The sequence below is a fragment of the Gambusia affinis genome, linkage group LG10, assembly GCF_019740435.1.
Source record: "Gambusia affinis linkage group LG10, SWU_Gaff_1.0, whole genome shotgun sequence".
NCBI classification, from domain to species: domain Eukaryota; kingdom Metazoa; phylum Chordata; class Actinopteri; order Cyprinodontiformes; family Poeciliidae; genus Gambusia; species Gambusia affinis.
The window spans coordinates 22,215,175-22,242,258 of record NC_057877.1 but is presented as its reverse complement, the minus strand read 5'-3'; the positions used below and the strand labels follow the sequence as shown (position 1 = coordinate 22,242,258).

At 35.9% G+C, this 27,084-nt stretch overlaps 2 protein-coding genes across 3 annotated transcripts in view; both read right to left on the bottom strand.

Annotated features, from left to right (window-relative positions):
- arid3a (AT rich interactive domain 3A (BRIGHT-like)) overlaps positions 1 to 8,003 on the bottom strand; it is a 70,615-nt gene extending 62,612 nt beyond the window's left edge. For both annotated transcript variants that reach the window (XM_044130408.1, XM_044130410.1), the window contains exon 1: positions 7,677 to 8,003. The gene's annotated coding sequence lies outside the window, so the exon portion shown is untranslated. The remainder of the gene's footprint in view (positions 1 to 7,676) is intronic.
- A 5,462-nt stretch (positions 8,004 to 13,465) lies between these two features.
- Positions 13,466 to 27,076, bottom strand: slc35e1 (solute carrier family 35 member E1). The gene is made up of 6 exons (XM_044130407.1): positions 26,646 to 27,076; positions 22,966 to 23,036; positions 19,708 to 19,845; positions 18,846 to 18,971; positions 18,495 to 18,740; positions 13,466 to 17,122 (listed from the first exon to the last, which is right to left on the bottom strand). The coding sequence occupies exons 1-6, from the start codon at positions 26,971 to 26,973 to the stop codon at positions 16,907 to 16,909; spliced, it is 1,125 nt and encodes a 374-aa protein (XP_043986342.1). The 5' UTR covers positions 26,974 to 27,076; the 3' UTR covers positions 13,466 to 16,906.
- Positions 27,077 to 27,084: the final 8 nt, after the last annotated feature.

The window sequence follows — 27,084 nt, the reverse complement described above, 5'->3', positions numbered from 1 at the left end:
TTGTCAGACAGATTCTATTTAAGGCCTCAGTTTGGATAGATTTTTTTTCCTTATTGAAAAAGATAACTTGTAAAGTACTTGTTGCGTTTAATAAAGTTGTCTTTCTACAATATTTAGATGCATTTGAGAAGGTTAAAAGCAAGAAGAAAGCAAAAATAACAAAATCTGTCTGTTTTTCAATCTCAATCTCAAAATTGAAAGACAGAAAAGAATCAAGAAAATTATAAATAACCAAATTATGAAAACCTGATTGCATTCGTTTTGAACATTAAGTATTAAGTATAATGTTCGATTCGGCTTCTGTTTTTTTTCCTGTTTAAACAAGAAACCTATCTAAAAATAAATCATAATCTTAATGTAAATAATGACCATAGCGTAGCATGGATATTAAAAAATTAATTACATGATAAATTAAAATGAGCCTGATTATTGGATTCTTGATGATTAATATTTTTTGAAGAGTAATTATGTTTACAGAAACCTTGTAATCCATTTTATTAAGATTTTGGTTGTGTGCAGTTTTTATTTAATTAAGTAAATATATATATATATTTTTTGGCTTTTGTGTTTTATTTTGTATATTTAAAGTATCTTGCAGTTCCAGTGTGGAGTGTTCTGCATAAAATTAAAGTTTATTTGTCTTTGTGGGGATTAATTTGTATCATTTTGCAACTATAATTATATTAGTTGAAAATAGTCTCAAAAAGATAATGCAGTTATAAAAGTTTGTTTTTTGATAAAACTCTAACTACTTAATTGCGCTATTCAATGCTGCATCTGTGCTTAATGTGATGGTGTGAGACTTTAAGGTGAATTTCAGTATAAAAGCTCATTTGTGGCGAGAAACTACGACTCTGGACGCAGGATTTTCATGTTGTGTCTTGCAGCGTCGGATGCGCTGCTGCTGACACTCCAGACTGTCGGTATGAAGATGATTCACCTCGTGAGGGAGAGGTGGAGTAGGGGGTTTGAACATTTGACTGAATGCCATAAAAACTGGATCAACTTGTTAGTTTATACGGCTTTGCAATTGCGTCATTGCATTGTGATCTTCAACAATCCTGTTGTTTTTGTCTTTACAGATAAGATGAACGAGTGGAAATTGTAAATAAAAGAGCTGTACGTCTCATACTTGGAGACATCCTGGATAAAGGTTGCCACTGAAGGGCAAAATGCAGATTAAAGTTTTATGTGCAGGCACATCTATAAAAAAATCTTTATTTGCTGACGGGGGAAACGGATCTGATTAAATTAGCCTTGACTACCGGAGGACGGCTGTCACTGCCTCCTGACACAAATATAAAACACAAATGTTCCATGTTTGATGGACGTGTCAGCATGCTGCAGCTGTGTGCTGGTATCCGGGCAGACTGCCGCTACACCCAGCGGGAGCCGCTGACCGCGTATGGAAAGCCCACACCGTGGTAGTCTGGTTCGGGAACTGCAGGGCATCCCGAAACTTCTGCAACCTTCCTCCCACCTGCGTCACAGTCAGCCTTGATGGGATTCCCCCTCGAACAAAACAGCTTAAAGTTTCCTGGCGCTTTTTTCTGAATGAATAGCAGAAATCCAGCAGTATGTGTCATACAGTAAAGAAGTAAGTTTTGGCACGAGAACAACTGAAAGGCAGCCAAACCGCTTGGCCTCGACTTTCTCTATTAGCAGGACAGCTTGGGTGCTAAAAGAATGCGCACATTGAATGCAACACAATGCAAGCTGATGTCTGCAGGTGGGTTGGTATTGAAATGCTGTAATCCTACCACACCCAGAGGCTTTGGAAAGCAACTTAAACAGTGACAACCTCAAAGAAAACAACAACCTCCATAACCCCGTAAAAGATTATTCTGTAGTTTGATCATAAGAAAACAAACAAACCTGCCTGTCTTGTCCCTGCATGTTTGCCTGCCATTAATTCATAGCCACTAACCAGTTTAGTGGCAAACTGCCACTGACTGCAGCTCACTCAGCCGTGGTGCCCGGAGGCAAACTCGGCGCTCTATTTGCATGCTACACTTTCTGCTTCCAAACGTTTTTCAAACATCCTTTTCAGTCAAGATCAACCTGCGTCTGTTGTGACAGGAAGCCGGGTGGATTTCACCCCTTAAAACGACATTTCATTGTGCAGAGACGTGAATTTAACAAACATCAACACATGCTTAAGACACCAGGAAGAACTTTGACTTGTTTTGATAGACTATTACACAATATCTCTCTGTGAAAAGGAATTAGATTTGACATCTTCTAAGAAAAGACTTGGTCAAAAGAGACAACAACACAATATCGACAAGAAGAATGAGAGGACGAATCACCAGAAACCAAAGATGTAAGAAAACAGATGTGGTCAAGCAGCACCTCATGTGTCACAGAGAAACTAAAAAAAGCCCAGAAAAGAAACGGCACCAAATGAAGATCACATTCTGGGCTGCAACGGTTAAGGTAATTAGTGATGTGTGAATGTTTTTTCCTGTGACAACACACAAGAAAGCCAACACTGCTCAGTAAAGTAAGTCTTTTATCTTATTTGCAAAATCTATTCCTCTTCCTCTTTTTTTTTTTTCCTGACCAATAAAATAATATCACGGATTAAAAGAAAACACAAAACGCTTGAGAAAGTTTTACAAACACCAGTTGCAAAACTATGAGCTGGTTGGAAATCCTAAAAAACAACAACAACGAAATAATAGTCAGAGGTGCATAATTTACTTTTAAATCTTTGTGTTGGTACTGTTACAGCAGACCTGTGGTTTTATTATGCCATGGAAATAACTTATGGGCCCATGCCTAGTTTCATGATATCACGCTATTTACACAAAGTTTCTACTGCTGCTAAAGTTACTGATTGATCATCACAATTATAATGGTTTCTAAAAGCTTTACATTATGTTTTCATACACTGACTTAAACAAAAATACAAAACAACCACTAAGTTTAGTTTAACATTTAGTTTTCAGGAACACATTGAACAGAATACTATGTTTTTTTGCTGAGTATTACAGTGAAATAAGCTTTTTTATTAGTCAGACTATCTGCTTTGGTAGCCAAGCTTCCACCGGCTGCTTAATAAACACGTCGCTCGTAACATGCCAACAGCAGTTTTAAAACAAATTAAATTTTATACGAGTAATCTGTGGCCCCCCTTTCAGTTTCCATGACTGCCAATGTTTTTCACAACAGGACATTTTTCCAAGCAGCTGAATTTGCCTTTTATAGGAGTGAGACAAAAAGCAGTGTAGCCTTTTCACAGTGAAGTAGTTGTGCTAAGCAACAAGTGGGGGAGGGACAGAACAGTGTTATTATGTTGTCAATACACTCAGAGAAAACATTAACTAGACATATAGCTATAAAGCTTTGGATGTATATTATAAGCATTAATTAGCTAAATGCAGTAGCTAAAATCTCAAAATTCTTGAGACTCCCTCTAAAACACTTAAAACTACCTATTTTAATAGTTTAAACCCCAAATATATCTTGGTATGGATTAAAACGAACTATAATTCCACTACAGTGGAAACCGTATTATCACTACCACAGAATCTAATATCTACGGTCTTCCTTCTCTTCGCTCTGAATGCAGACATTTGTGCCTTTTCTTTTGAATCTTTGTGTTTTGTTCTGTGAAAATAATCTGCAAAGAGGCAGATTTTCTGCTAATAATTTGGAGATGCATCCCACAAATCAGTCATCAAACAGCTGAATCCGTGAATACTGAACCACGAATAGATATCGGTCTACTGTAGAACAGATTGGGGAAAAAAGACACTTTCAGCATAGAACCCATTAGTAGTTTTGATACCATAACTTTTTAAATCTTCCCTCTGAAATGGACATCCATAAATATATTTTTATTATAATTTAAAATGAGCTGGTTCTTGTCTTTGTCTAGGCATGAAAAATCTTTTAAAACCTAGATTTTTTCCTTCCGGAGGCGCTCGTTCGTTAAACCGATCCCAACCACCTTTTAACCGTTTTGGAGGGGTTGTCATATACCACTAACATTTTCTGAAGACTCCTTAGTTTGCATATATTTCCTATTAAATATTGTTTCACCTTTTCTTCCGGGAGTAAGACATCTTTCCAGCTGATACTGACATTGTAAACTATAACAGTGATGAAAATGTGAGATTTCTTTCAGACGCCAACACTCTACACCCCGTAGCGCTTTTGATTATTATTAACCTCCAAAATCCTGCAATGTGTGCAGTCACAAGGCCTGGTTTATTCATCAGGTCAAGGTCTGCTCCTATTTCAACACTTTGAGTTGAAAGGAAGAGAAGTCTCCATAAAACTACAACCTAGGCAAAAGTTCTCCAAATAAAGAGTAGCATACCGATCTTTAAGTTTAGTAACAAGCCGTGCATGCAACAGCGAAAGGAGGCCTTTTAATAGCTGAACCTGATCACCTCTCATACGTTTCTAATCCACACAGGGCCAATCACAACGGAAATGCCCCTGGATACCCCACCCCCACCTGCTTGCTGCAGCAGCATTTCTCTCCACTGGAAACACTGGTGCGAAGGGGCAGTACCGGTCAGAGGAAGGATACCATATGCCAGATTGGACCAAAGAGATTAGCCAGGCATTTTTTAGCTAAGGTGATTGGCCCACAGTGGGGTGGCGGGTGTGATAAGGGCAAAGAAATCTCTCCCGAGACTGTTCCACATTCTGCAATTCAGCAGCTGACACTTTCTTTTATCTACCAACAACAAGCCACAGACTGGAAGACTACTTCTGTTGCAAAATAAGAAATAAAACGTCTCTTTCTTCATCCCTTTCTTTGTTTTCAACTTCCATATTTACCTCCAGTCTGTGGCAATATTTCTACTCCAGGAACCTTTTTATAACTTTTTACTAGTCATGTCACAGTAACACAGTTAATGAAGAACTTCAGTAATATGAAATTCCCAAATAGGGCTATTATTTGACCAAACTTTTTAACAGGACGGAGGGGGGAACCTGTTGACGTCATTCTTTAGACCAAACCAGAAAATCTCCACTGAAAGCAGCTGTAATTCCTTTCTGAATGTGCTTGCTGAAGGTCATTAAGACAAAGAACTAAACATGCCTTTAAAACAAAACCTGCTTCCTGTGGCTGCACTCTCCCACCCCCAGCCTCTTGGTGAGAAACTTTAACACTGGCCACAAACCAAATGCCAGAACGCCAGCCAGTTTTGGATGTGGCTGTGAGGTTTGACAGCTTTGTGTAACCGAGCCAATTCTCCAGTGAAAAAAAGAAGAAAAAAATACAGTAGAAAGACCTCTTGAACTTTTTTTTTTTTTTTTTGGAATGAGAAGTCTGCTGACCTAGTTTATGTTGGCTGACGCCACACAGGGGAATACTCAGTTATTATACACAGCGGATATTTCCACTACACACTGTTGTGGCTCAGAGGGAAGAGTCTGTCATTCCCAAATGTTTTGATTTCTCAGCAATACAAATGTACTGCTGACAATTTAGAGAGTTTAGTGGTTGTTACAACCAAAACTTTTAGAAATCAGAACTTTACAATTTAACTTAAATTTTTATCTGAACTCTCAGTTATCTTGCCTGTATCACTATATCAACTGTTACTCCAATCATTGGCTATCTTTAGCATTCATCCTTTAAAGGCACTCTTAGTTTCTAGCAATGACCCTCAGTATGATATTTACTTGATAGGCAGGGCAGGCTTTGTTTACATATACGGCGATAGGTGCAGTTCTAGTTCTTTAATTGCAGTGCATACATGCTGGCTTTTAAAGCCAGATGAAAAAGCTTGCAACATCTAACACCTGGAATGTAATATTGTTTCTATCATGGTATATTTCACATTTATAGCTGACCTCTCACCAGGTTTTAGAGGTGCAATTATAACACCAGTTATATAGATCCGAAGACAGATCAAATGTTGATGACAAACTGCTCTGACAGATAATCTAAAATAGTTTCACCCCTTTGCCTCTTAATGCTTCGATAGTTCAGAGTTTCATAGCGACCATATGTCTAGCCACACCCATCAAGAGTTATGTTAAGCACTCGCTTTGACAACCAACAATTTAAAGTAATTTTGTACAAACTACTCTCCGAAACTACTAACTCTATGTTAGAAAATGTGGTTTTGTGACTCCATTAAATAGGATGCACTTGAAGGAGATCCCTTAGGATTTATACCGTAAATAAGTAAAAATAACTGGGAATTAGAACCAAAATAAAATGGCAAGGTGTAGATACAAAAGGTGGGTATGAAGAAGTGAATGTGGAAATTATTCCAGGGCCTATTATAACTATAACTGTAGGGAACTGAACCAGCAGTCACGTATTTCCCAAATCATAATATAATGAATATGGTAAATAACATTAAGCTGACAGTGTCTTTGTTCTCTATTTAAATTGCTGGTTCCCCCATTAATAATAGGCATATTGATCTCAGGGAGTCAGTGGTGGCCATTTTCTTTCATTCATTTTTTAATGCCATTTAAACAACTAACTCTGCTGTCAATTCTGAATTGGCATTTTACTCGAGTGTTCCAATTTCAGGAATTTGAAGCAATAATGTAAAACAAACATACCCACGCTATTCATTATCGAGACTATTAATGACACAGACGAAGATTTTAGTTTTAGGAGTTAACTTCATTGTTTAACTTTACTTAAAATAAGAACATACAGTAAGGATTTTTGGGTGAATTAAATGACTTACATGTCACTGAACTAAACGCTGAGACTGCAGAAAATTAACCAATAGTCATTTGTTTAGTTTTTTATAGTATGTAGAAGGAGTAATTTAATCACTTTTTGTTTTTGAAATCCCATAACAATCTTGCTTTTTTAAACACACACTCACATTTGTTTGTTTATTATGGCAAACACTTGTTGGGCTACCTCCATACTTCAAATGTGACCCTCAGTGTGACATTTTAGGTAGCCACTACTCTATTTAAATGCATGGTGGTGGATGCAGTCATACACTGACTTCTTTATGTCAGTGAAAGGGCAGTTGTACGTGCTTATGGTATGCAATCCTGAAGCGGATATTTAATGGCGTTCTGAAATTGAACCCTCCTTCTGGAGCGGATGCGTCACCCCATTAGCTAAACAAAAAATATAGTGAATAATTCAAATAGAATAACTCTAATAAGTAGTTTTGGTGTCTACAGTTGGTCAGAAACGTATACTTGTTTATTTGTTGTTGTACTGCTGTGAAAAAGACAGCCTGACATGGTAAACAATCATGTAATATTTACTAAATTACGGTCAGTTTTCGAACGTTAGTTACAGTCCGAGGTTGACAACAGAACTTCAAAACATCAGCCTAAATAGTTTTGATAATTTTTTTTGGTTGCCTATAATTTCAATATAAGCAAATAAATCAAAACTTTGTATATAATAATCATACATCATATACTTTTTTTTGAAAATTTATGATTAAAAAAAATAGTGCCCGTCCACTCAGCGTAGGTTAACGTCTATATGTTCGATGACTCACAGCACTCAAATCCATCCGCCGCATTCGCTATAGGTTATTGATCAGTCATTTGATAATGCATCGATTTTATTAAACAATAAAAATAATAGCGTTCTTTAATTGATTACTCAAGCAAAGTAGATAAGTTGAAAAAAGACAATAAATTGAAGATGTAAACATAACACAGTCTGCACGAGAATAAATACGGCAGAAGGAATACAAATGCAACCTTACCACATCGGCTTCCGTTCGATTTTCTCACTGTTTGGAAGCGGAAGAAACATTCCAGTTTTCCCCCGTCTGTCTTGATTCGTGGTCTCCTCTTCAGATCAGAGGAAGTGGATAATTAAAAAAAAAAAAAAAAAAAAAGAAGAAGAAGAAGAAGGCACCAAACTCGGTGTAAAAGGAGAGGTGGTTCGTGTGTATGTATATCGGCTAAAAATCAAGTGGTTTCATGTGACTGGCTGCATGATATCCACGCATTCGGCTCTGAATCGTGTTTTCAGAGTTTCGGAGTCTGGCTCTGACTGAGACAGAGCATGAGAGAGAGGCGTGGAGACACTCTCCCAGCCTGCACAGTCACATCATTGGTTGACAAACAGCAATCAGATGCAAATTCCTAACCTCTGAATCAGCAGGGGCCGCCCCCCCCCCCCGGTGTACCCCCACCCCCTGCAGCGTAGTATGACGGTAAAAGCGAGGGTGTGAACCGTGAAACGGGCCCGGAGAGAGCTGGCGCTGTATGATACACAAACACACTGTACGTCTTACCTATACCTGCTGGATTTCACACATGCATATCAATGCTTAAATAAAAATGAAACTAGAACTGTCATAAATATATATATATATATATAATATAAGTTGCATGCTCTTTGGTGGCTTTATTATAATGCTGCAAACCAGAGAGAGGAACATTTGTGGTCATAATTTTGCACCTAATAAATGCATGCATGTCAAATAAATTTGAGGCTTTCATAAAATCCCAATTCCATTTAAGTGCGTTTCTATTATGTATGAAATTAAAAATAAATCACGTTTGTTTTTATTTAACAACTTACAAAAGCAGAGATATTGCAAAAACCACAACTGGGTGGAAAAACTCACTAGTTTTTAAGCACAAAACATTTTTTATGAATTTTTCATTCCAGTTTTAGTAACATTGAAAATTATAAAGGATGCACCCACATGAAAATTTGGGCCGATATCAATATCCAAATTAATATTGCTGTTTTAGCTAATAACCGATATAACAATATTGTATATTTCTCTGCCATTTTGAAAACTTTGGAAAACAAACGACCAGAAACAAATGACAAGATGAAATCCAATTTTCATTGTTAACATCTACCTGGTTTTATTTATCTGACCGAAACAGATATAAAAAAAAGACTAATATCGACCACTACCGATGTTATCGCCAATATCATGACACATTATGATACATGTCACACAATGTACAGGTAAAACTGTACAATGCTGCCATCACCGTGCTTTACAGCTGGTATGATGTTCTTAGGTTTCAAAACTTCACTTTTACTCCTCTAAACATAATTCCTGTTATTCTGTCTGAATCTCTCAATCCATATCTCTTCTGATCACTTAGAGGCAATAATTTTGACCACACAAGCAGCTGGAAATTTCAAATGACTAATATATATTGAATTAAGGTTGTGATTTTTAGAAGGTCAATTCATAATTGATTTGTGTTTTAGATGGAGAATTTTTGTCTTCCAATTTGTGCAAAACAACCCCTCAGCAAGGAGTTTTCAAAACATTTTCACATGTGATTTTTTTACATTTTCACATGTAATTCTTATCATTGTGGTCAAACTTCCTATCTCACCAAATGGTCAAGCTGTTTGGTTATCTCACACTTTTAGTTGTGCAAGAAAGCAAGATGCTGCCGTCACTATAATTGGCAGTTGGAGCGAAGTTGGTTTCAAAGCCTTCTCTGCCTTTCCCAAATATAAATCTTGTCATTGTGGCCATACAGACAAACTTCTAATGTCACCCAATGGTCAAGGTTTTCTTCCTGTATTTATCTATTTTGGTATCTTAAATTTAGCAAGAAAGAAAGTCAGTGCCACCCGCCACTCTGATTGGTAGATTGGCATTTGGCACAATGTTCTTAGGTTTTCAAAGCCTGTTCTGATTCCTCCAAACATAATTCTTGTCATAGCAGCCAACTGATAAGCTTTTTGTCTCAACGAATGGTTAAACTTTTCTTCAGAATGTATTTATCGGTTTTGGTATCTCCGAACATTGGTTGTGCAAGAAGGTGTTGACTATGGAGCAGGCATCGTCCTCTTTGTTGGGCGTTTAAAATAAGTTTTGACTGGGGAAAGGTCTTCCATTTTACGACAGGCATGGTGATTTTCTGAACATCTCAGCCAGTTTCTTTACGTCTATGTGTCGGGTTTCTGCCACTCACTGGTAGCATCAGAAATGTGGACACATATTAAGCTTTCTGATTGCCTTCCTAATCAATGACTGCAATGTGGTTGAAAGTCAATAATTCTTAAAAGCTCAGAAACCAACTATTTTAGTAAAGGACTCAACCAATTATGTCAAGAAAGAGTGGTCAAAATAACCAAGCAGAGTTAAAATGGTAACTTGTTGCCATTAGGGGATATGTAAACTGAGTCTTTATTTGACCATATATGAATCTGAAGTCAATTCCTGTCTTTAAAAGTCACGGTTGTTGTATTTGTGTCCCTATCCTGTCCTGGAAAAAAAGAGTCATAACAAATCCTTAAAATCGTGTGATAAATATGACATTAATGGCCATCATGACTGCAGATAAATATAGAATAGAAGAAGCAGAAATAATGTTTCAGCATAAACATGTGAGAACTTTAAAGCAGTTCAAAACTCACTTCCCAAAAAAGTATTTCTAGCTCATCGAGGATTCAGAAATAAACGGATGCAAAGTTAAAAATAATTAGCACGAAGAGAAATATTCTGCTGTCATTTGAGAGACAAAAGTTTTGGTTGGTGTTATAAAATCCCCACATGAAATATCTGATCATTTGTTATCTGTTATATTACAGACTCACCTGTTAAGTAATTTACGGTTTTTTTCTACATATTGTCACCCAGAAACTCTTTTGATTGAATTTTGAATAGAAAATAAATACAATTTCATTCACTTTCTTTACAAAAAAAAAAAAAAAGAACCAAATAAATGCAGTTTTAAAGTAAATTTAGGAATCTCCTTCAAGGTGGAGGTTTAATATTTGCAACTTCAAGTTAGTTATGGCGCATTTATATTTAATTTTTTAGCTTGGATGTGCATTGTTTTTTGCCATTTGTGTAATGTTCATTTACAAAACAATACACAGTTTAAATGCACTTGATATTTCTCTGGTCAGATTCGTTTAATTCATCTCGATCGTTCAGGGTTTTGTTTTAATTCACAGATCTTCACATCAGTCATTTTGCGAACACGAGGGCGGTGTGGGGAACTCACCTAAGCTCTCGCTTTATCTGACCTTTTGGTTTCAGAAGCGGTGCTCTGAATGGATGAGTCAGAGCGAAATCGATCTATCATTAACACTAAACAGAAGATTGTTTGATATTGATCGACTGTTGCCAATTTCTGCCGGTATTTGACACAGACAAAGACGACTCAGAAATAGGAGGGAAATTGCAAGCAGTGCTGTTTGTGATTTTCTTTTTTGTTTTATAAACTAAGCTTTTTACTGAAAATGGATTGAATAGAGGTGTTTAATCCATATCAAATGAATTTGAACAATGTTCTAGATGTTAAGTTTGCTAAAATTTGTTTTGTCATTCCTCAGATGCAGAAATTGCTGGACTGACGTGACCACCAACTTGATTTTCTTTCTTGTTAGAATAAATACAAGGAACCCGAATGTGTCTGGATCCGAGACAAACAAAGAAAGGTTACAAATGCAGCAGGTTTGGTTTTATTCCCCCCTTAATTAAACTCAATTCTAGTATTTTAGTGTAAGATAGCAACACAATGGTGGCCTTTATGAATATGTTGGTGAAATGAGGATCCAAGCAAAGCTCTTCTACTTTCCCAACATTATTTTATTCATTAATAAAGAAAAATAAATCCAGGGCTGTGAGTGCTGACTGTTGTGTTTGTCCCCCGCAGCTGTCGACTCAAATGAAGAGCTGAAGATATTCTCAAGCCGAAAACCAATCCATGAGATGAAACGGGATCCATGTTCGTTTCCCAGCTCTCAGTGACAGATGAAATTAAAAATCAAGTGGGGCTTTGTGGTGATGACAACTGCAATTTCACACTTGATACCAAAATAATTAGATGACGGATGCTTTTCAGCTCAAAGCCAGGGTGTGGCCGTGGCAGAAAAGTGACACACGCACCATGACACGGCTATTAAAATGAGCCCAGGTGGCAACATAAAGGCATGACCTTTCATTTTTAGTAGTTGCACAACTCAGCAGAATAAAGCTAAAATTATATGCATATTGATAAAAAGCTTCCTCTAAGTCATAAACCTAAGAACGGATTGTATAATAACTGCTTCTGTTGTTTTTAATCCACAGATAGCGATATTTGTTACACATGAAGAAAATAATCCACTTATTTCTAAATTCTGCTTTTGTTAAAGTTGCTGTTGAGCTCACGAAATGAGCTAATCACACAAAGCCCGATAAATTTTGAAAAAAAGGAAACAAATATTTGCCGTTTATGCCCTGTTTTAATCAGGTCATGTCATCACTCCTCAGTCATAAACATGTTTGTTTGGAGAGCCACCTTGCTGCGTCAGCAAAGCAGTTTGTTATTGGTGTTTTGGTATCATCATTTTTGCCCTTTCTTTATTATTATTGTTACTGTTTTTATGACGTTGCTGATCTTCCAAAGTCTCTAGTGGGAAACAAAAGCTGCTACCTGCACACTAATCCAACTGAAATTTAAAAAATTTCTCAACAACGATGCATTTTTGTCCATTTGTCTTTTAAAACATTGATGTTAAAATGAAAAAATAAGAAATAAAATTACTTCAGAGTGTGGCACTAACTGGAGTCTGGTTCTGTTGCCAAAATAAACTGAAAGAAATCTTTTTAGTACTCTGACTCCATCTAGCGGGGATGTTGGAGAACTTTTTCTTTTTGACTTGTAAGTTTAGTTCATATTTTCGATACTCTGCCACAGTTCCTGGGTCTGGTGGTGGAGCGGATGTATTTTATTGTTGAAATTCAACACAAACAAAAAGTTTTTGAATTAACATACAAAAGAAGATGTTCACTTCAGCTACAACTTTTAACTTTGATAGAAAAACCTTTTAAGAACAAAAGAGCCACTCGTTTGTTTACCATATATGACAAAACATAATCATTTGAAAAGAACATTTTAATATAACAATTTTTATCTCTTAATTTACATTTAAGACATTATGATAAGTCAATTTACGTGAACAAAATACACTTTGTCTCCTTCCGACATCACTTGCATTATCCAACTAGTATTTGCAATTGTTTTACATGAACTATATTTATTAAACTGTGCTCAATGATTTTGTTCTTTAAGGACGGTGAAAAGTTATATTCATGTATACTGATGTCACTATATATATATTATAAATATATCGTCTCTGACAAAGATTGTCTGATATTAGAACGATGCCCCAAAATTTCCACTAGATGGCGCCAGCAAGCTAAATTGTCAGAGAAATGTCAAATGGCTATAAATGGCTATAAAGTTAGCTCCTTCAAGTAAAATAAACTAACTTATACGTAGAGTGCTTAGAATCTGGTTACATCTAATTTATTTTTATTGTTTTATACTTAATTACTTTTAAAAGTTTTTCTGCTTAATTTAGATCAGATTTTACAGAACCATATCCTGGATGACATCAATTGTTAGCTAGCTGTGCTAATTCGACTCAAATCCACGTTTGACCGCATAAGGAAAAAATATCTTGTTAAAATCAGACTTTTATTTTTAAAATATTGAATTTATCATTGGCTTTATATCCTGTGCAGTTATGTAGTGTATATGTATGTATTATTTAAGACATTAGGTCTTTTTAGTATTTCAGAATTGATTTATTCTCCCCAACATTTAAAAATATTTACCAAACATAAGACAAGACTGTGCATTGCAGCACCTCTGTACAGTTTGTACCATGACACCATAAATAAAAATCTATAAACATAGTTTACATACAAATGCTATTTCGAGATCCATTAAAGACAACAAAAATAATCAGTATACAACTTTTACAAAGAGATATCCCCTTATTACTCTTTATCCTTTACAGCCCAGTGAAAAAAGCTTTACAGAGCGCCAAAAATGCTTTTACATTTTCCTTGTAGGTTTATATACATGACGAAAATAACAATACAGTCTTTTTACATCTCAGCAACCTGCAAGGCCTTCATTCTGTGATGCACCAACACAAAATGTTAAAAAACATGAAGAAAATAAACTAATCAACATTTTGCCATCGTACTCAGAATCGTTTCTTTCAAATTAATCCAATACCTTCTTCACATCCAACCATTATGGATGTAATTAAACATTTACAATTTGATAACTGATGAACGCTCTTAGGTTTTGTTGAGTTTGGTCGGACTAATTGCCACATTTTGACATTATTTAATTATTGTATAATATTATTTTATAAAACTAGCTCTCTCTGGACATAATTAACCACATCTTAATACCTAGATTATGTGTTCTGTATGGTTAAAACTGATTTATTACTGATCCTGAAAAAGGTGAAATTCTTGCACCACTGTGTTGAGGAGCTAAAAGTAAATTTTTACAAAGATTAAATTTGGCATATCAAAAAATGTAGAACACTGAAGTACAACAGCTTGATGAGGTGAATATTTAATTATTTGCTGGTTTTATTCTTTGAACTCATAAGTGCTAATTTGGTCAAATTATGACTCAGTTCAGACATGATTTTGAATGCTCTGAAAGTCTATACTTTAATTTTAAACAATTAGGATTTAGTAAATTGAACAAAACATCGACTCAAATGTGAAACATCAACAGAGAAGTCATTACAGATATTATTTTTTGCCTGGCGTTTCTGTTCTACTGGCCAATCGTCTAGTTTTTGTAAACAGCTTGTAAGAGCTACATTACCCATGAATCCTTACTGAATGCTTCTTTCCACTTCAGTCTGTTAAATGCCACTCATTCAACAAGCCTGGAGAATAAATGAAAACAAATATCTGAGGAAACACAAGCCACACAGGAAAACCTGCAAAAATATAAAATAAAAAAATGTCTGTACCTCAGAGTTTATGAAACATCAGTTGTCCTGACACTACAGTCCTTAAGAATGATCGATGTTAAAGGTGAATGTCCATAAATTAAAATATAAAACATTTTTTTTCATTTTAATAAAAAAAGCTCAATTCAGGGAAAGAGTCATTGCATGCAGAATCAGTTTGGTTTTATAGTAGATTTTGGTTTTCCACCAAAACCCAAAATTCAATGTCTTAGAAATTAGACCAATTAAAAACTCAATTCAGAAATGTTTTATAATAGTTTAATTTATTAAGATCCACCTCCACAGATTAATTTAAAGAGCAAATGTTCATTTTTTATGGATGGCGAGTCATTTTGGTGACTAATATCTGCACAGAGATCAATAAACAACTCTTGACAAAAATCAAATTTTTTTGATTTAAAATGTGCGAAATTGATGCCGACTACAGTAGAAAAAAATAAAGTAACATTAAACATCCTAAAGCAGCTTTAGTTCAGGATTTAAAGAAAAATAAATCCAACTGTGGCGTTGACAAATTCCAATAATCTATTAAAAAAAACACGGTAATACTTTAAATTATTTTCTGTTTCCATAACTGTTAAAATTTAGTTTTCATTCTTTATGTTTGCTAAACCAAAAGGCACATCACAGGGCCTTTCTAGAAACTGGTGATCTACGTTTTACAACGACACATCTGGACAACAAGTTGTGACATCTTTGCTCAACAGGGGGACAGGACAGATGTGTGAGAGGTCACTGACCTTTGGCCTCACTCTCCACTTAAAGCTGTAAACGCGCTGCGTTCTCAAACATCCCTTTATGATCGATCAGCAGGGTTTTGTTTTTTTATTTCAAATGTAGCTCAAACTATTCTGGTTGTGGGAATATTTTAAAGCATCAACATTTGCCCAGAAACAATGAAAAACAAACAGAACACTTTATTTTTTTTATTATTATTATTAGGTTTTTTTTCTTCATCAGGCACTTGTATGAATGATGCTGGAGGCATAAATCAAATGGAGTTAACTTCTCGTATCTTCAGTCTTTCAGAAACTCAAGTTTTTTTTTAAAGATACGCTTTCCTCTAAATGCTCCACATTATTCAGAAAATATTTTTGGACCATACTTTTGTATTTTCCCAAAGGCACGTTTATAAAGAACTAATTCAGAGCATTGAATACCCCACAAAAATCATCAGAAACTAAAACAACAAATCAACTGAAATTCAACACACCTGGCTTCTTTTAGCCAGGAATTAGGGGACAGAAGAGAAAAGCATCATCTGTTGAAAACAAGATTTAAAGCCAGGAAACTAAAACCCATATTTAGACCAAAAACACCTTAAATGTTCATGTGAAACCAAACTGCTCCAGTCTCCAACTGGTGTGTACATGGCTCATTTTAACAATGTGAACGTAGCTTATCTTAAATCATAATGAGAGTAGACACTAACGTACAATCTGCCTCCATTTTTTAAGCTATATTCACTGAAGACAGTTTGTTTCTCCTCATAAAACAAATGCCTCAAGAAGAAAAACGACAACCCTAAAGATAAAAATCCAAGTTGGTTACAGATGCAACATGGCGGATTTTGGGTGTTGGTTGAAAGAGGTTACAGATTAGAGATGCAACGATCAATCTGTCAGGGATTAGCTATGTCTATTTTCCTTCATCAGCTCTGAGAAAATTAATCAAAACCAAGAACTCCCAACAGTATATATAATATTATGCACTTTTTTGAGTTTAGTAGAAATCAGATGAAAGTTAGAGACTTTGGCTGGGAACCAAAGTCTCTAACTTTAGATAATTCAGATAATTCCCAACAGATTACTCTATCTGTTGGGAATGATTATCTTTTTTTAGTGATTTTAAAAGACTGACTGCTGCATCTCTCTTTCTAATGACAAACAGCGGCTACTTGTGGAAGACAAACTAGACGTTTTCAATCTGCGGCACGTTGTTGTCTCTGAATATTGAGGCTCAATCTCTCTTCAAAATGTCTGAAGCTGATTTTGTTTTGTTTCCCCGACAGTCATCAGCATCTTAATAAATAAAAACGAGCAGCAAGGCTGTAAAAAAACATGCCGTCTAAACATGGAGGGACGCGAGAGAGGAAACTTCTCTGGCACGTCACAATCGGCTCGTCTCATTTTTTTTTTTTTATCTGTGACAAAGAGCACTTGCCTTCAGTCTCAGTCTGGAGCAGGATCGTGCTTCTGCGAGGCCTGAGCGCCTCCGTTACACCACGAACTGGTGGTTGCTGTTGTGGTTTGCCGTGTAGGCCTGCCGGCTGTACTGGAAATGGTCGGTCAGAACGTTGTTCCAGTTCTTCTGCTGTTCGGAGCCGAACAAAGGCCCCGACACTTTCGCCTCCAGCATTGGGTTGTCAAAGGACAGGAGGTCCTGCGTGCTGGTGGGCAGCTTCTTCTTCTGCTTGTTGGCGTCGTACTTAGCCTGACGAAGAAGGAAAAAATGGGAAAGTTTAAATGAAATCATTCCTTATAAAGCCAGCCTGCGCTAAACTGAAACTAAGTAACCTGAGAGAATAATGGAAAAATAAATAACATCAAACTAGGGCTGGGCGATGCAGTTTTAAAAGTAACATTTCTGATTTTTTTTCAAAAACAGATCCAATTTTAGTCAATTATTTCTCTTTTCTACAGAAGGAATTGCACATTTTTTCCACCCTTACTTGGACATTACGCATTACATGACTAATGAGCAATTGATGATAAATTAATTTTCATTCTGATTAATAACTTTTGACGGAAAATTTTGTTTAGAGACATCATAATCTATTTTCTATGGTTTCGGTTGTGTGTGGGTTTTTTCTGTTTTATTTATCGTTTTTGGTTGTGTTTTATGTTGGATATTTAAAATCTTACAGTTCCAGGAACAGTTTTTTATTTCAGTCATCCCTGTGATTTGTACAGTGGTGTATCAGGCCATGCTGTGAGAAATTTTGTTAAATTATGAGACTATGGTCATAATATTGGCAGAATAAAGAAGCCAGAAAAATGTCTTAAAATTGAGAGAAAGCAGTTGTTTTAATGAGAAAAAAGTTATCAGGATCTGACACGAGTAGCTGAGATTGTGTTTGTTTATTCAATCGTTTCAAAGTCCTGCTATTGATGATAATTTGATGCCGACATGTTGAAAGATGAACCATTTCATTATCTTCAAACTGAGACCAAAGCATAACTTCACACGAAGCTCCACGTTTTAATTTGTTGTTCTTTTCATGTTGCAGTTCTCATAAAACTACCACATGACGTTGTTATTGTAACAATACATAAATAAAAAAGTCATAGTCTGGCTCTAATATTCAAAGCCCAAATAAACAGACGCTTTAAAAGATGCTGGTGAAACAAGATGGCGGCTCTGGGCGCACTGACATCACTCTGAACTATGGAAACACCAGGAGTTCATTGATGGGGAAAAAAAATTAATCTTCAAAGCACAAAATTCAATTTAAGATCAATTTATTGCCTTCTTAAGAAGTATTGAGTATTAAGATAAAATCTTTAAATTGTTCCTCCTAATAGGAGTTTAATCTCTGCATTTGAAATTTATTCCTCTAAACTTGTAAGTTTTCTTAAGCATTACAAAATGTCCCCACCACGATTATGAGCTTTAGCATCTCAGAAACTAAAGATTAATGCAGACTCTCTAAGGACGCTAAATGTCCGCTAAGCAGGACGAACGTGTCAAACGTCAAATATTACATTGATTATAAATGATGTAATGGTAGATTATTGATTATATTGTTATTGAATATGACTGAAAGAGATGCACCTGTAACGATTCTACTGTGGGAAAGACTCACCTTGTTGTAGAGGAAGACCCCGAGGATGGCCGTCATCATACCCAACACGTTGGTGAGCGTGACCGGGTTGCGCAACATTAGCAAAGATATACTGATGACCATGATCCTCTTGGTGGCGTTGGCGACGGCATAGCTGAGAGGGCTGACGAGGTTCAGAATACTGAAAGCGATGACGTTCTGGGCAAAATTACAGAAGCCGCTGATGAGGAGGAGGAAGAAGGTGCCGCTCCATCCCGAAATATCCGACTGAAAGGGAGGCAGAGACTCAGGCACACTTTGTTTTAGGTTCATTTTATGATAAACCCCACCCCCAAAAATAATAATAATAATAATTCTAGTATTGTTACTCACCAGATCCCCATTCACAAGAAACACAGAGAAATCCACCAGAACCCAGGTGGGAACCATGAAGAACATGGCGTTGAATCCCAGGACGTTCAGGAGCCTCAGGTGATGCACACCTGTGTCACGCAGCACCTTCAACAGAGAGGAGGGAAAGAAAAAAACTATTTAAAAAGAATAAAACCTAAAACTGCTTTAGTAAACAGCATGTGGCTGTGATGTTGCGTCTGAAATCCTCCATATTTTACAGCAAAAAAGCACAAAAACTTACCAAATATTTTGACTAGTTATTACTACACACTTAAAAAAACAAAACCAACTTAAAAATAACTTTTCAGCAAGACAAAGGATCTTGTTTTAGGTCAGTAATTCCTTAATATTGGTAAAAACAAGAGCTGGTTCCACAAGCAAATTATTTCACTTATAACAGGACATTCTCCCATGTTATATGTGAACAAATCCACCAGTGCAACCATTTCTTTTTCACCATTATTAAGGATTTACTGACCTAAACCAATCTCCCATGTTTTGCTGAAAAGTATCTTTTAGGTAAGTTTTATTTCAAGTGATTGAAGATGTTTGCATAAGAAAAAATGAAATAAAATTCTGTTTTAAATTCAAAAATACTTTATTAACCCTTCATTAATCCCAAAAGGACATTAAATTAAATTTGCAGTTACAAACAGGACTAGTTGAAAAGCTCATATAACTCCTTTAAGTTAACTTTTAAATGAGAATAAAACTCTCTCACATTTCAACTGTGAACCAAATGACAAAATATTACCAAAAAGAGTTTAAAAACAGATTCTTCCTGTTTCAGCTGAACCTGAGTGTTGATTTATTCTTCGTGCTGAATGTGAAGAAGCCTCACCTTTTTGGAGAAGATGTTCTGCAGAGAGAAGCAGAGCGTGGCAGCGAGAGCGCTGATTAACCCTGAAACGTCAAAGGAAAGCTCGGTGATGGTGGCCAGCAGCACGCCACCGATGATCGGGATGAGCGACACGTAGACCTGCAAAACCGGATGGGGTCGGAGGAAAGAGTCAAGATCTAAACATAAATCAACAACAACCACTTCCTGTGCTAACCCATGTTTCATTTCCTACTGCAGGTGTTCGGGATTTCTCAGTTACTCCAACAAATGATGCTTAAACAAAATGGTTCTGATAATCAAAAGTAGGATTTCTTTTTTTTTTTTTTTTTTTTACAACTGAACAGTTTAATTTCTAATGATCTATGCCATGAACATCTGAATATTGTGAAGTATAGGCTTGTCATGATAAATTTTGCTGAACGATGAATTGTTCCAACTATTATTGCTATAAACGATAATATTGTTGTTTTAAGGCAATTTTCAAGTGATGTACTGGTAATGGCATAATAATGCAAATTTGGCCTCTCAAAGACCAAAATAAAGTTCTTTACAAAAAATTTGTTTTTGTAAAGAATACTTCACACTGAGATTAAAAATTTTTTGTTTAAAATGTGAATGGAAAAAGAAATAAAATACATACAGATATTTCATCATCAGTTCTCGTTTTTCAATATAATTTAGACTCAAAACTAAAATTAATTAATTAAACACTGTTTATTACCTTCAGGAAACAGTAAATTAAACAAAACAACAACTGCATCTCCACTGAAACGAGCCACAAAATGAAGAGGCATTTTTATACATCAACTGTAATCGGGAAATGAATTTTTTAAAACAATTTTTCATAATACATGCAATGCTTATGATGAATGCTAGAGAATAAGAAGCACAGAAACCCAAATTTTTCCATCCACCAGGGACGACACCTCACCGGTGGAAACCATCATTACAGACACCAGATCATTTGCATAGTCCTGAGAATGGCTCATGAGAGACGGGGTTTGTTTTTTTGAGATGCACCTGTCACTAAACTCAGCCTGAAACTGAGAAAACACAAATTTAATCAAAAAGAAAAGCTAAATAACACACTGTTATTTATTGATTTAACAGCACTGACATGCAAAACAGTCAGCAACAGTGTCTTTATGCAGCTGTAAAGTCTAGTTTGATGAAGGCAGACAGTTGTGTCTTATTTAATGTTGTTAACAAATTCACAGTTTAATTTTGTAAACATTTGGCACAAAAAGAGAAAAAGGTTAAAATCTGAATGTTTACTGCTGACAGATTCTTTCACATGAACAGAAATGTAAACTGTTGGTGAAACCACTTAAACTCAGCGCTGAACTGCAAAGTAAACATAACACCCTGAAGTCAGACACATAAATCTATTTCCTGTTTAACACGCAGAAATGTTCCTTCGTCAGAATGGGAAACTGAGGAGCATCTCAGAGCTGACAAATATCAGCTCCATTTCAACAGGAGAGCTAGAAGTCAGAGGAAAACGGTCGACTTGGTTAAAAACTGTGTTAAGATGCTTTGTGTTTAAAGTACAAGTAAAGAAATACAACATCAATGCAACAACACAAAATCTTACCAAATATTTATGGTCTGGTTTGTACTGCAAATATGTCAGTACACTTGAAATAAGACAAAAGTAACTCATAAGTACCTTTTCAGCAAGATACAGGTGCTTGTTTTTAGAAAACAATTTATTAATATTGGTGAAAATGGATTAGTTCCTCTGGAAGATTATTTTACCTGTAACACATGAAAAATGTGTTGTTATAAGTGAAATCTGCCAGAGAAACTAATACTTTTTCATTAACACTGAGGAATAATGGACTTAAAACAAGATGCTATATCTCACTAAAAAGTTAATTGAAAGTTTGTTTTGTCTCATGTCAAGCGTACCAAGATATTTACACCAAAAATACTTGGTAAGATTTTGTGTTTCTGCAGTGAAAAACTAAGTTTATTTGGAGGTTTGGAGTAAAACAGGATTATTTGTTTCTAAATATGTTTGATGCTCACGCAACTTGACTGCAGAAAGAGCCGGCTGGCCTTTAAACGGTCACCGGTTGCCATGGTTACCCGCTGTTTTACCATTAGCCAGCATGCTATCACAGTACCGAGAACCAGGAAATGACTCAAACGCATATATCTATATGGCTTTTTGCTGTGCCATGTGAGAAAAATCAGTAAACAAAGATACAATCTAAAGCACTACACACCAAACGAATGCAAGAACGGCTGGTAATGATGAGAAATAAGAGCCTGATTTTAGTCAGCAGTGTGAAAACGTTCCAGTTTCAAGTGATCTGGAACGACGAAACAGTTTCACAGAGGTCACTCATTTCCCATCTGGATTGAGAGTGAAATACTGATTACATTTGAATATTTTGAAAATCTGAGTGTTTTAGTTTTATGTGTACATTGGAGGGAAAAGTTATTATATCACTGGTCTTTTTACCTTTAGATCTTAGGGATTTTTTTTACAAGCATTGTGTTTAAAAAAAATGCCAGCAGAAAACATTCACCTCATGTAGGAACATTTTAAGTTTCTTCTCAGTCAAAAGTCAGTGAATTACAGTTTGGTAATTGATAAACTATTGATTTTATGTGATTCTCAACCTTGTCTGCAAAGTGGCGAAATAACTGATGCATGTAAATGTAGATAAAAACACAAATATTTAAAATAATCTTGATTCCATTAGATTGCGTCACAGAGAAGCAACTTTAAAACTTTTGGATTCTTTCATATGATCCAATTAAAGGTTACTTTTCATGTGAATACAAGTTTGAAGCTGAAATCCTGAAATAACCAACTCTTTATGGTTTTATTCATACTTTATATATGTTACAATGGATTCAGTTTATGTGTTAGCCTTTTCTATAATAAATAAAAACACAAGATGGGGAAAATAAGCTTTCATAAGCTTATTTTCTTTATGGACTTTTATCCATACAGTTTTATTCTCTCTGGATAAAACTTTATTTATCTACCTTTAATAGTTCCAGCATAAAAATTAATAAATCAAAGTTCATAAATCTCCTAACTCCATACAGGCTGTAGAGAGTTAGGGGTCTTCTGTTTGTTATGTTATTCTCCTGACCTCCTGGAGAATGCCAGCGACAGAAGCTTCGGCAGGCGGCTGTAACATGAGATGCAACAGAGGCACAGCAGGCTCGCTGTGCCACATCACCGCTGCCGAGTCGCAGCCGGAAACACAGCAGGACTTGTGCTCCGGACCTACTCACCTTTGTAGTTTGCTTCTCCCTCATTATAATTCTCGACAGCAGCACCACCCATATCGGCATTGTGGCTTTGACTGTGAAAGAGACAAAGGGGGGGGGAAATGGGACGGTGTCAGTCTTAAAAACAACAAGAACTGTGGTTCTGCAGCAAGGAGAGAATGAACCGATTAAGTCTGAGCTGTAAAAAGTTAATGGCAGGTCAGAGCTGGGTGCACACCTCTGTCAACACAACATTGTTCACTGAGTCACGCCTCAACAGCGGTGCGCCATGTTCACTCCGACTGAGAAGAATAAATTAATCCTAAACAATGCCGAACAACCAGATTCACTCCATAGTTATTATAATAGGAATTTAGAGAGACCAATTAACCTGACAGTCATGTTTTTGGACTGTGGGAGGAAGGCGGAGAACCCAGAGAGAACCCACCATGCACAGGGAGAACATGCAAACTCCATGCAGAAAGACCCCGGGCCAGGAATCGGACCCAGGATCTTTTGCTGCAATGTAACAGCTCTACCAACTGCGCCACTGTGCAGACAAGATATTAGGGGCTAATATATAATCTGCAGGGAGTGTGTTGGTCATAAAAAAATATTTTTATAATAAGAATTCGGATTCATTGTTGCAAATAATACAGTTAATGTTAAAAAAAAACCAGACTAAATTGATATTTTTACTATTTTCTCTACAATTTTCTCCATAAGAGCAAACATATATCAATAAATTCAAAAATCTGATTAAATAAAGCCTCTATGTTCAGCTTAATGATGTAAAACATTTCTTAAAGTAGCTAATGTTTGTGGCGCTATGAATGCTTTGCCATGCAGTTAACGTAAAAAGTAATAAATAGTTCTTTATTATAATTTTTATCGTTATCACAATTGAACTATAAAATATCGTAATAAAATTCTAAGTCCGTATCGTCATAAAATCTCATATTATAAGAGTCGACCAGCTGAAACAGGGATCATAAAACAGTCAACGGAATAGAGATGCACTAATTAATCAGCCAGAAATTAAAATTATGATAGTTGAATCTCTAATGGAAAGACAATGTAACATAAAGTCTTCAGAAATAATACACAACTAACTAAAATCAAATATGGCATTTAAACATTGTTATGTTAACCTCCATAATAAATCAACATACTTAATGATAAACAATTGTTAATTACACAGGAAATTTCTCAGAAGATAGAAACAGATGGAGAAAAAATGACAACACAAGCAGAGATGGAAATAAATGGGCCCTGAACCACATGAATGGATTGAAAAAAGTAGATAATCTACAGATGATAAAAAAGATTTGAAGGTTGTATCTTCAACAATAAGAAACCGACTCAATAACAAATACATGCACAACTATGTCATTATTGGTACCACTTCATAAATGCTTTTATAACCTTGGAAACTATCTGTGGTTTTTCTGCCTAAAGACGTAACTCAAAACAGATTATCTGATAAATTATTTGTTGCACTGACAGACTTAAATTGTGTACTTTTAGTGTTAAATAATTTGCATTAGGGGGACAGGAAAAAAGGCTGTCACACATTTGTCACAGTATGAGTGTGGGATATGGCTCCATGTTAAATAATTAAATTACCATTCTATGCAATAAAATCTCAATCAATCAGACCGACTCCATAACCTCATCCCATTTACAGACGCTCCTCGATAAATTAGAATATCATAAAAAGGTTAAATTAATACATATTAGACATTTCTTGAATTTAATTCTATCAATGTGATTAATATTTTAGTTACTCAGAAAATCTCAAAAGGCAATTAAGAAACGGTGTTTAATACGGAAATGTTACGGCCATGTTAATATCAGAGAAGATGGGTGATAATATCAGCAACGATGGTTTTAAGTCATGGCAGAAGATTATTTAAAAATTGTAGTTAGAAAACTGTCCGCACTGAAGATGAGGAGTAAAATGTCATAAAATGAAAAGTTGAGTGGAGGGAAAAAGTGAACTAGAAGAGTGCTGACCCTGGACTCAATGGCTTTCGGTCACACAGAGATGTAAAGAGGAGATGTAAAAGCAAATGAGGCGGATTAGCAGTGCCATCATCTGACGGTGTCTCCCAAGACATGTAATAATGAAATATTGTCTCTGATGTCCAGATACTGAACTGTTATGTTACGACAGTGATAAGCAACAGTCTTCAGTCAGAGGCCTCTTCAGATTCATTGCAAGACTGGAGAGCCTTCCGGCCCACATCATTATCAACCACAAAGACTCTCTGAAGATAATTGGATGATATGAGTTACAATAACATTTAATTTCCCTTTGGAACAATTACAATTATTTTGAAGTTAAACTGAACAAGAAGCGACATCAGAGGCCCAAAGTCTTTATTCAGACTAAAGTAAAATTAGCGTTTTATTTTGAAAAAAAAAAAAAAAAAAGGTCCAGGGCCTGAAGGAAAAATAGAGACAAACATTTTGATGGCTAATTTAAAAACTTAAACAATAAATCATTGAAAGACATACTTTTCATCAGCTTGTTAACAAAAATATGCAAATATTGCTCAAGGGGTTGATGGACTATATCTGACTGCAGAGGCAATTAACATTTAACAAAATTAAAATAATCCTAATTTAATCAGAGGTGGGCAATGTATTCAAAAAATATACTCATGTAAGAGGAACACTACTTCAATATATATTTTTACTAATGTCAAACATGGCCATGCAAAAAGAATAAAGTATTTGGTAAAAAAGCTACTAAAGTATTGTCCTAACATCTTAAAAGTTTATAAATGATTTCAGATGGACAAACATATATAGTTATGTGCAAATTCTGGTATTTTAAAGACTAAATAGAAAAAATTACAACAACATAATTACAAATCATCAAAATTGATGCTGAGAAAACAATTTTTCTAATCTTTTATTATCAATATCAAACTTACAGCATTAACGCACTAGATAAATAAACTGTTCATACAATATATAATGTTTACCGTGTCTTTTTGATCTACAAATGGCTCTACAGATAGAAAATAACAGAACAAAAGTTTGTGTTTAAACAAGAAATCTCCTTATAAACTGTAAGTTTATAAGTTTATAGTCTTTTTTTGGTCAACAATAAAAAAATAATGTTTTTTTTTTTGTTAAAACACGGCTGTTCTTCCAATAGTTAATTACTCAAGAGTAAAACTTAATATACAGAAGCTAAAGTAAAATGTATAGTGTAGTAAAGCTACTCCTAAAGGAAATATTTTCTTCAAGAAAGTTACTTAAGTAAAAGTAATTAGTGTTATTCCCACACCTGGATTTAATGTGTCATTTTACCAGTGAATCGGGATATTTTCAGGATCACTACTGTAACAGATGCTCTCAGTTGCCCTGAGTTTAAAACTGAAGAAGCACACTACTCCTCCCCCTTGACGTTTTGCAGCTTTAATTCAGTTGGCTAGCCAGCTAACAGCTGGTATTTTACGTAAAATTACTGTTAAAAATACAGAAGTACAGTCAAAGGCTGCATTTTAAAAATTATTAGTGAAATAAAAGCTTTTCTGTTTGGCACTGCGGTCTGTCACTCTTTAAATGCCCTTGTCGGCAGTTGGCCAGCAGTTAGCCACAAAGCTAATATCAGCTGACGGTAGAGACACATCATCAAGTTGCCCCGGATAACAGGTTCCAGCTGGCCGGATTTAACATTTTATACTCACCTGTGTGTGCATACGAAACGGGCACCTTCCATATGCTGAAGTGAGCCGAAACGGACGCGAAGTATTTTCCGAAAGCCAAAGGGAGGATGTACCACCGGTAGTACCTGCTAGGCAGTTCAGTTTTGGGGACTCCCCATGCTCTCAGCAGCGGCGGGAGGAAGACGACAACAGAGATGATGTGGAACAGAGAGACCGTGACGGGATACGGGAATCCGTTGAGGATTATTTTGTTAATAATGTTGCCCCCGGAGCTCACCGTGTACCAAAACACACACAGGACAACTATCCGAATCCCTTCCCCAACCGGGGTCCGCGCCACCGCAGCCATCTTTCTGCGCGGAGTGACGAGTCACCACCGGTGTGTTTAGTTGTACCGGGGCGCAGTAAGCTCCGTCAGACCATGAATGAATGAATGAAGCGTTCTCCTTCCGGTAACAGA

What these genes read in the sequence shown, in the direction of transcription:
- slc35e1 (XM_044130407.1), bottom strand. Translation starts at nt 26,973, where the DNA reads ATGGCTGCGGTGGCGCGGACCCCGGTTGGGGAAGGGATTCGGATAGTT. An exon ending in CGTTTCGTATGCACACACAG is followed by an intron (nt 23,037 to 26,645) that starts GTGAGTATAAAA and finishes TCTCTTTCACAG; the next exon opens with TCAAAGCCACAATGCCGATA. An exon ending in GGGTCTTCCTCTACAACAAG is followed by an intron (nt 17,123 to 18,494) that starts GTGAGTCTTTCC and finishes CTTCTTCGTCAG; the next exon opens with GCTAAGTACGACGCCAACAA.